Below are 10,360 nucleotides of genomic sequence, written 5' to 3'. Positions count from 1 at the left end.
TGGTAGAAGGAAATTTAAAACATGGCAAATCATGAAGGGGTTCTTACAATTTCTGTTTAGAAAGGTAATCATAACATCTGCCCACAATCATTGGCCAAAGCAAACAACATGGTAACTTCCCAGTTCAAAGGGCAAGGATATATAGTGGAGGAATACTGCAGGAAGTACCAAGGTGGTACCACCATCGACTACCCCCTTAAGTGGGCCTCGGAGGCCTCATCTTTGCTTTTGCAACAGTGTTAGCAGTTGGAAATGAAACTAATACACTTGGAGATGTTATGATGTGCCAGACTCTGCTCAAGATATACCTACAAAATCTCATAGAGTCCTCAAAACAAGCAGTTAAATTGACATCGCTGGCTCCATTTGACAGATTTTTTAAAACCAGAGATCTTGAGGAGGTTAAGTAACCTCACACACAAAATCATATACAAAAACTGTAGGACCCAAGCTGAATATCTGCAGTTGCATAATCACTTATTTTTGAAATAACTTGTTTCTAATTGTTTTAGACTCTATCTGCATGTAGGAAGAGCAGTAGGAACAAAACTGGCTGGCTGCAGATGGTGCAACTAGCCCTTTGGAGTTCTGACTCACTAACTTTCAGTTTTTCTCCAACAAAATCCATGGGCAGGGGTCATCTACTCTGGCCACTCTTTTTTTTTTACCCAGTTTTGGTCTGCTGCCTCCCCTTCTCAGACTCCAAGCTATTCATTTCCATCTTTCTCCTCAACTCCTGAAAATTAATTACTCTCCCTCCTTCTTTCCCCCACCCCAACTCCAAACCTTTTTGGCAAATCTTTGTAGTAAACAGATGGGCTATCTGTGTTGCTGGGAGACCACTTGATACATGGAACCCAGTCCAAATGGAGTGAGAAGGAAGGTGACGTATCACCTACAGGGTGGAATGCCTCAGAGTGCTAAAGACTCCTCCTCCTCTTTTTTTTTTGAACTGAAAAAAATTTTGGCCCCCTAGGGGTCTAACCTGTGGCCCATGGTGGTGGAAGGGCCGAGTCTTAAACCCTGGGCTATCAGGCAAGTCTCCTTTTCTATTTTGAATTAAACTCTGGCTTCATTCTCCATACTCCCCTCATGGGTCTCAGTTTCATCTCTAAAATGAGAACAATAGTAGTTACTACTGCTAACTACTACTAATAGTAACTATTACTACTAACCCATGGGCGTTTTGTGAATATTTAATGAAATAATGTTTATCAGGCCCATAACACAACTTCTGAGAACTCAGCTGTTTTCTTGTTGTTACTATCGGTGGCAGGCTCAGGACACTAAGGGAGGAAGAGTGTATGCGGTGAGATGGGGAGCACTCAGTCCTATTTATGATGGATTTGGGGGGCTTAATTTGAGGACTGTATTTTAGGCAGAGGATCTCAGTTGAAACAGCATGAGTTTCACAGAAACTTGAATTCCAATCCCTGTTTAGCATCTCATGAGCTATGTTACCTTGTATAATTCAGCCTGACGAAATCGATTTTCTACTTTTTTTCTCTTTTTTTCTACTTCAAAATTACAGGCGTAGTAATTTGCTCCAGACCTGACACAGTGGCTACGGGATTCCCTGCCCGGCATACTGCCCCATATTTTTATAATTCATGCATTTCCAGTCTCCCCGCCAGCCCCCTTCGCCTTGACCTGGCCCCCCGCTTATCCCTGAGGGAATGGGCAGTATTCACCCTGTTCTTGCATCTCTCCCACCACCTGGCACTGCTGGGCCACGCGAAGAACATTCCATGAAGGCTCCAGCGCATGACCAGGGCAGCGGTCTGTCCCTGGTGTCCAGAAGTTTCCAGAACGTGCACACCTCTTCACTTACGGTGTGGGTTGCCTGTTTCTTACCTGGAACCCAGGTCTTCAGGCGGGGGGACCATCCTCCTGAGGGTGCCAGCCGGCTTCTTCCAACCTACAGCCCCCAAATTTGCCCTGGAGCCTAAGGGTACAGGGCGCGCCCGCGGCGACGCGACTCCAAGGTCGCGGCTTGGCCTCGCCCACCTTCGGGCCCCCGCAGCCGGCCAATCGCAGCCTCCCCCGGGCCGCGGGGCGCGCTCCCCTCCCCACCTCCCCCGCTGCCCCGCGCCCGCCCTCCCCGCCGGCCCCTCCCACCCTCGCAGACCGAGCGCGCCGCGCCCGCACGCGCAGGCTTCCAGAACCCAGCCGCTGCGAGCCCGCTCGGGGCGCTCAGCTGTCCACCGCCTCGCTCCCCGCGCCCTTTCCGAAAAGGGGCTTCTGGCCCTGGGCCCTGCGGCCGAGGACGGCGGTGGCCCTCGAACTTCATTTTCAAAGGCGCCGCTGGGTGAGAAGCCCGAGCGAGGCGAGCTATGGATCCCGTGAGCCAGGTAGGACTGACTGGGCAGCGCGGGTGATGCCGCGCGACCCCCGGGGTTGGATGCCGCGTCCCCCGGCCCCTTCCTCACGCTCTCTCTCGCTCTTTCTCTCTCTGTCTCGCCTTCTTGGTCCACAGCTGGCCTCAGCAGGTACCTTCCGGGCGCTGAAGGAGCCCCTTGCCTTCCTGCGAGCCCTAGAATTGGTGAGTAGCGGGCTAATGTGCGGGGAGGAACCAGCAGGTGAGGAGAGGTCGGGTGGGTGCTCTCGTCTCGGTTCTTCTCCAAGCCTGGGAGGCCAGCCGCTGCCTTCGATCCTCCCCTCTCCTCAGGTGCCATTCCAGGATGGCGGGGACAGGATGGAGGGATCCGGCTTGGAGGCGGGAGCGTGGACGAATTTTTGCAGGCGCTTAGACGAGGTGTCATCTCACAGGCGCGCAGGGGCTGAGGAGAGAAGCCTCCTGGGGAGACCGGGAGGAGAGCAGATGGAGGCGCTGCCGCTGGGCTCTGGCTGCTCACCTGCATTTTGCGGGGCTGAGGGCGTGAGAGGAGGGACCTGGGGGTGAGCGAAGTAGGAGAGAGGGCTTGGCCAAGCTGGGAAAGTTGGTGAGCGCGGCAGCAGCTCTCCGCCCCGCCTGGGATACAGGAAGCGCTGTGATCCACGCTCCAGCGAGAGGGAAGCTGAGAAGCTGTGAAAAACAGTAGCGTTGAAGGCAGGACTTCTTCCTCCTGTCCCAGAGTTTCTCTACTCTATTCGCTCTCGAGGACTTTTCTGATTTCTCCTAGAACCTCCCAGCCTACTTTGGAGCTTTCTTCAGCGCCTGGGTTTTAGGAAGTTGTATTACTCTCATGTTCTGTCCCCTTAAAAAAGAACTTGATAGTCCTAGGACAGCTTATCAGAGCAGTAAGGCGCAGAAAAGCTACCAACGGGGGCCACAGAGCTTTGTTAGTATTGCCGGCTTGGATGATCGTTATTCAGAGTGAAATCTGCGGGTCACACATTCTCTCTTGCTAGGAGCTCTGAAAGGCAAGCGAGTCTATCTGAACAGAAAGTTCAAAGCCCGTCATGTAGCATTAATCACAGGCCCTATCACTGAGGAGCTAGGAAGTTATGTAAGAGCGTGTTCCGTCCTCCCAGATCTTAGCTCCAAGGGCCAGTATCCGGGTTTGGCAACACAACAGTGTTACATGCTTACGTGGTTGATCAGGGTAATCACATCTGCCTTGTTTGTAAACCTGCATTAAAATGCATGAATCTATCAACTGGACATGGCATCAGGACAGCCTTTGGAAGGCTTGAACCAGTGGTTCAAGGCTGGCTTTTCTTAAACTGTTTTCCTCCTAGCCAGTTAAATCATGCAGGACTCAGTCCAGGCGGCTTTCAGTTGACTTTCTCAGACTTCTGTCCACGCTCATTCATTTAGCCATTCAACAAACATTCTCTGTGGAAGAGGGTTTTTTTTTTTTTTTTTTTTTTCTCTGTGGAAAGGCTGCATTATCAAGCCATTGTCTCTCAAAACAAAATTCAAAGACCTGCCATCATTTCTGACACAATCTCTCCTGGTCTCCCACTGTCGCTGTCACCCACCTGAAACCTTCCTTTGTATTCCCTTCAGTCCTGTGACAATGTTATTTCATGTCACTCCCCCCACACACCCTCAGTGAGTATATTTCAAAGTGTGAATGGTTTTGTTTTCAATGCAGATTTCTGGAAATCAAATAAAAATATTGGAAAGATGGGTGCCCAGAAATCTGCATTTTTAAGCAACTTCCTAGGTTCTTCTTAGGCTCATTAAAGTTAGAGGACCACCACACTAAGCTATACAAGGTCCCCCAAAACTCAAAAGCACCTGTTAGCTTAATGTTCTTGTTACTTGTGTTCATACTGGATGGAGCCCTGTCACAGCCCAAGCCAAATACAGATGTTTGTCTTTCAACCTCAGCTTAAGTATTACCTTCTCAGTGAAGATTTCTCTCATAATTGCTTCTTTCTCTCTCCTCTACCCCAAATTGAATGATTCACCCCATTCTTTGAGCTTCCATTACATCTTATTCATTCATTTATTCATAAGAATTTATCATCCTGTCTTATAGTTATCTTTTCTTGATGTGTGTGAGAGATATATTAACTTAATTTTTTAAAAATTGGAGTATAGTTGATTTTCTCTCTTCTTGGCCTCTAACTCTTTATGGAAGAAGGAATTTTGCTTATAAATCAATGATTAGCTCTCATCTGTGCTAGAGAACCTGAGTAAGGGACCAGTAAAACCTTGAAAGGACGTATACGTTAGTTGATTGCCACCTTTTGAATGAGCTAAGGTTCACAAACGAGAGCAGGGAGATAGAAGATGTGAGAACGTGTATCAAGGTGGAGAAAGGAAAATATCTCTTCCATGCATGCCATGGCTGAAGAATCACTCACCGGTCTTTGTTTCCTGTGGAAAATGGTGACAATGAGAGAGAGGTCTAGCTTTGGAAGAAAATTTGTTCTGTTTGTCTCAGTGTTCCCCACAAGTGCCTTTGTATGTGATAAGCAAAAATTGTAAATTGAACATGACAGAGCACTAAAAACATCCCTGTTCCTCCTGTTCTGCGCGGGAGCAGCTTCTCTGTGGGAGAAGCTGGTAGTCTTGAATGTATTTCAACATGGTGCTTTCAGTTTTCAATATTTGTGCTATAAAAGTAAAAGTGTATGTAAAGGTCTGTGTTCAAGCCTATTTAATGCAATATCCTTTGTAGGGGAAAGAACAAAACAATTAGTAGATTTGTTAATAGGAAAGTCATTAATATATGATTCATGCATGCTGTGGAATATTATACTGTCATTGAAACGGTGGGTTCAATTAATATGTGTTGACCTGGAGGTCAGCATGTGAGATTGTGTTTGATAAAATTATTAAGTGCAGAAAAATGAGTTTCATTCTTATTATTTAATGAAATTGCTATATAGAAAAAAAAGTGGCTTACAACTTTCCTTCTTTTAATCCACACATGGAAAATGTATTCACTCAGATTTCAGACGAATGGATAGCATGTAATTTTTTTGTAAATATAAAAAAAACAAAACATAACTTTGTGAGTGTGTGTGTGTGTGTAATTTGTATAGGCATAACATTGATATTTTTTCCCCAAAGGGTGTAATTTGAGGTTCAGTGAGTGAACTCCGGGAGTTGGTGATGTACAGGGGGCCTGGCGTGCTGTGATTCATGGGGTCACAAAGAGTCGGACATGACTGAGCGACTGAACTGGACTGAACTGAGGAGAGGAGAGTGGGAAGAAAAGCTGTGTTCTGCAGAAAGAATCATGGACATATCCCTTGTTCACAGTTGTGTACATGAATAATTTAAAAAAAATTCGTATTTGAAATGACTTCCTATGGATTGACCAAGTGAAGCAATATTACTTCTAAAGACATCTTCCACTTTGAGATTTATTGCCTTGGAGGGAAGCATGCACTTTATTGATGTGTCCTTTGCTTAGGAAGGGCTCATAGATATAGTAGATTTGAAATTTAAAAACATAAAAGTCAAACCTTCAAGGAAGAAGCTTTAGCCAATTTCAAAGACCTTGAGGCAAAACTTCCAAATGCTTAATCTCTACTTCTGTGTGGTCAAAGGCATTTTCAGTATCTTTTGAGTCAAAACCGAAACTCAGGACACAGCACTGACTCTGATGGTCTGTTTCATGTATTCTCTGATGATAAAAAAAAAAAAAAAATTTTAAGGTCCAGAAGAATCTCTTAAAACATAATTTGAAGATAGTAAAAAAAAAAATTGAATTGAATTTACCTTATTTCTCCGACTTACTAAGTTGGTGTGAGATCCTGCCTTCCACTAATCACTCTTATTTTGCTACTTCAATTCTTTGCCAGGAGAACTTTGGCCTGCTCTTTTTCCTTTTAAAACATGTTTGTTAATGCATTCTTTCTTCTTTTTACCATTTTCAGGGCTCTGTATTTGCACCTGTAGATTTCTGTGTAATGGCGGGTGAGGGACCCCAGCAGTTCCAGGACTAGATTTGGTGCAGATGTAAGAGCATCACTTCAACTCCCCCAGATAATACTTGATGGCTGGCAGGTCCAGACTCCGCCCCTTTAGAGTTAACTGCTAGGTCAGCTTGTTTCATTCCTCTAATTCTTAATCTTTTACGTCCATCTCCCATTTTTCCATATCATTTCTTCTACAAACCCTGAACTCCATATCTCCATTCTGCCTTCCCAAAGCAGGCCAGCTAATCCAGAGATGCAACATGTCTGATGTAAAAGGTATACAGTGCCTTGATTTAAATGGAAGGACCTGCTTTCTGAATCATCATTCCTGAATCTAAATTCTGATCTGTTTTCCTAACATCGTACTGCTTGCTTGATATGAATAGCATTTTTGATCATGTTATTGATAATAGCACATTAAGCATGTTTATAACATAACATAAGGTAATATAGTTATCATTTTAAACTCTTGAGGAGGAACAGTAGCTACCTCTGTCATGCAGGCTTCATATGAGGCACTGTATTCCACTGCTTTCCATGCATCATCGTATTGAATCTGCATGGCTTATGTTCTCATTTCCATGAAGTTATTAACCATGAAGTTAATAACTCATCAAGGATAAAATAGTAGGAAATGGCAAAGCCAAAATCTGAGCATTCTCATTCCAAACTGTATTCTCTTAAATGCTACAGTGTTCTACTTCCATCCATGTGGCAGGCACCTGCCATAGCTTATCCCTAATCCTCAAAGAAACGTAAAAGGCAGATGCTATCCTATTTTGCAGTGTTTATCTCACCCACTCTGATATGTATTTAAAGCCTTTTCTGAAAATGCCACAGGGAGTTTATATTTAGAGATTAGCTCAACAGATATCAATTGTCTTTGATATTGTTTTATTCTCTATTGTTTTTAATTAACCAAAGTAAAGTAGGTTCTAGTTAAGCAGTAGTATCTTTTCATTTAAAATATGTTGGAAAAGAGTTTGATTATAAAGCCAAGAATTTAATCTTATGGTCGTTTTTTCTTTTTTCTTAAAAAATACCTGTGCATGAGTCAGACAGCTCTTTTTTTTCCCTAAGCATAAACAGGATAGGAATTCTAACATGCAACTAATTTAAATTATGAGCAGTAATCTGCCATGAGGGTATGATGCAATTGCAAAGCTACATTAACTTGGATTTAATTATAACTTCTAGCCTCTCAATTAGTGACAAAAGTCATGTATGCAGTTGGAATATGAATCAATAGATACACTTTTCATAAAAGAGCAACTCCCCAGTGGACTAATGAATTTATCACTTAATGTTTTTCTGAGTTCTATGAAGACAATTGATATTTGGCCCCACAAATACAGAAAAAAAGATTAAATTACTACTTATGGATTTGAATCCCTATTTTATCCTTTTCCTAATTTGATAACCTGGGGCAAGTTATTTAACTTTATTAGGCATCATTTTTCTCATCTATAAAATGAAACTGATAATAGTTCCTACTTTAAAATGTTGCCATAAATGACTCAATTCACATCAACCACCTAGCACAGTGCTTGGGCTATCAGAAGTGCTCATAAGTGATATTAAGGTGATGACGGTAGTGTGATGATGATAATAGTAACTATTTGAATAATTATGGGATTGATGGAAAGGAGGAAATAGAAATCCACCAGAAAGTAATTTAGAGCATTACGGCAACCTCTTGCAAGTTAGAGTCTTGGCAGAATTCTGACGTAGAAAATCTATCATACACTTGAATGTGCCTCTTTTGAGCTTCTCTCCCCTTATATCATGAGGTCCAAGATTTTTTCTTTTTTACCAAAGCATAAGTGACTCTGTAGGGCATTGATCTTTGGAATATTTGCACTCAAAGAACTTTCCAGAGAGGCTGAGTTTGAACCTAAAGGAACAGGTCTCACAGAAGAATTGTAGGAACTTAGTTCTCAGGAATGTTTTGGTGAGGTGCGGGGGGACAGTTTTCCTGATCTTTCTGAAATCATAATCCATAGACATTATTTATTCTTGAAAGAATTACCTGTATCCAACTGACCTCTCCAAGATGTAGACATAGGTCTTTATAGTATCAACCACGGGCAATTACTAACCAAACCATAATAGCCAGGTACACCTGGCCAGTAGGCATCACCCAGATAAAAATAGGAGAAGAACCCTGCACTCATGCTCAACTGGAAACGTGACTCCTAGTTCTCTGTTCCCCAGAGGATTCACATGTCTTCCTGATCCAGGTAAGAAAAAATAGTCTTAAGGAAGTAGAAAAAAATAGTGAAAAATCTCCAAGGAATATATCTATAGAACCATGACTTTCCTTTGAGTCTTCTTTTTCTGTAGGCATGTCTTTGACTTTGGCTGTATGTGTGATTATTCTCATTCATTCAGTTAGCTTAGCCATCCTTTGAGAACCTCACTTCCTCACTGAATTTGGGGGAAAACACCCTTTGCCTACCTTTTCACAATTTTGGAAATTTTAAGGAAGAGCAAGCATGTGAAACACTTCGTAAACTAAAGGTCATCCAGAAGTAAACAATAATTGTGATCATGACGATGGTGATGATAAAGGAGTGATCATTTCCAATTGGGTGACTCTGGATATCATGACATACATGTGTGAAGGTTGAGGGTGTGAAGCGATCTCTGTCCCCTGAGGGGTTGAGCTCTTCCCTGCCACTCTGCGTCCTTGAGCCTCTGCCCCAGTCTCTGTGGTCTCTCTGGAACCCACAAGAAAGAATGATACTGCCTGTTGAAACTGATGCATCATCAAAACTTGGAGAGATGCCACCCTCACCCATTTTATCTCTTATACCTAAAGCCTGTTTCTTGCTCTGTACACATTTCACATTTATCAGATATTTGTAGGCTGGCGATGGTCTCCTGCACCTGCCACTCTTGCACATGTCACTTCCTTTGCTTGGAACACACAGTTTTCACTGAACCCTTTTTAGCTGGCAAATTCCTCTTTTCAGGTGACAGTTTAGACATCACTTCTTTCGAGAGGGACTCTCTGAGTAGGGAAGTCCCTCTGGATGAAGTCAGCCTTCTGATGACTACCAGAGCACACTCTTCAATGACTTATATTTTTTGTTTTTTACACATTTTTGCTCCACAACCAGACTAAAGTTTCTGTGAAAACAAGGATCTTGTTTGTCTTATTCATAGTACGTTCTAAGCATCTTTATACAGTGCTTGACACATGATAGGAATGCCTCCAAAAGCATTTGTAAATCCCACCAAACACCCAGACAGTAGATGCCTAGTAAGGCATTGGTTTGGGGTGAAGAATGTTCCTGCCAATGCAGAAAACGCAGGAGACACAGGTCCAATCCCTGGGTCAGAAAGATCCCCTGGAGAAAGAAATGGCAACCAACTCCAGTATTCTTGCCTGAAAAAAAAAGATCTCATGGACAGAGGATCCCTGGTGGGCTACAGTCCGTGGGGTTGCAAAGAGTCAGACATGCCTGAGTGACTAAGCACAAAGCACAATAAAGGCTTGGTTGAAGGAAGGAGGGAAAGAAGGGAGGAAGGAGAATAGAAAATGAAGAAATGAATCCCTGATAACACATTGGTGGGGTGTCAGTTACCTTCCATGATCTCCTGATCTTAATCGTTTTTCCATGTTACCTCCTATTAATAGTGATTGCTCATTACCTCTAGATCTTGAACTTAAATGGTTTCCCCATTGAAAACAGTAGGGGTGTATATAATTTCTTCTTAAAGTCATGTCTTCTTATTTCTAGTTCAGGTTTCTTTCTACTATCTCATGTTGTCAGAACACAAAGCAAAATTTAAATGCTCACCACCATAATAACTTAGGATGCCCAGACCTTCTCAAGGACCTTCTCCTCAAAAATACTCCTAATCCCTGAGAAAATTTTTACTGATTTATGTATATTTTCTAACAAAATCTTTGTTTGTTGATCCGTTGCATAATGAATACAGGTTTAGCAACGTGTTGTTGAAACATACTTATAAGGAATTCTGTAGAATTCAGAAAGGATCCGGATATTTAGCAGCAGGATGAACCCTT

The 10,360-nt window shown here is 43.0% G+C and overlaps 1 protein-coding gene across 1 annotated transcript in view; it reads left to right on the top strand.

Moving 5' to 3' along the window:
* SYNPR (synaptoporin) overlaps window positions 2,141-10,360 on the top strand; it is a 294,249-nt gene continuing 286,029 nt past the window's right edge. The window contains exons 1-2 of the mRNA XM_018038467.1: window positions 2,141-2,351; window positions 2,477-2,542. Of these exons, the coding sequence (XP_017893956.1) occupies window positions 2,334-2,351; window positions 2,477-2,542 (84 nt within the window). The 5' untranslated portion in view covers window positions 2,141-2,333. The remainder of the gene's footprint in view (window positions 2,352-2,476; window positions 2,543-10,360) is intronic.

This window comes from Capra hircus, chromosome 22 (assembly GCF_001704415.2).
Source record: "Capra hircus breed San Clemente chromosome 22, ASM170441v1, whole genome shotgun sequence".
Classification (NCBI taxonomy): domain Eukaryota; kingdom Metazoa; phylum Chordata; class Mammalia; order Artiodactyla; family Bovidae; genus Capra; species Capra hircus.
The sequence above is the reverse complement of the archived record's forward strand: the minus strand, read 5'-3'. Positions and strand labels throughout refer to the sequence as shown.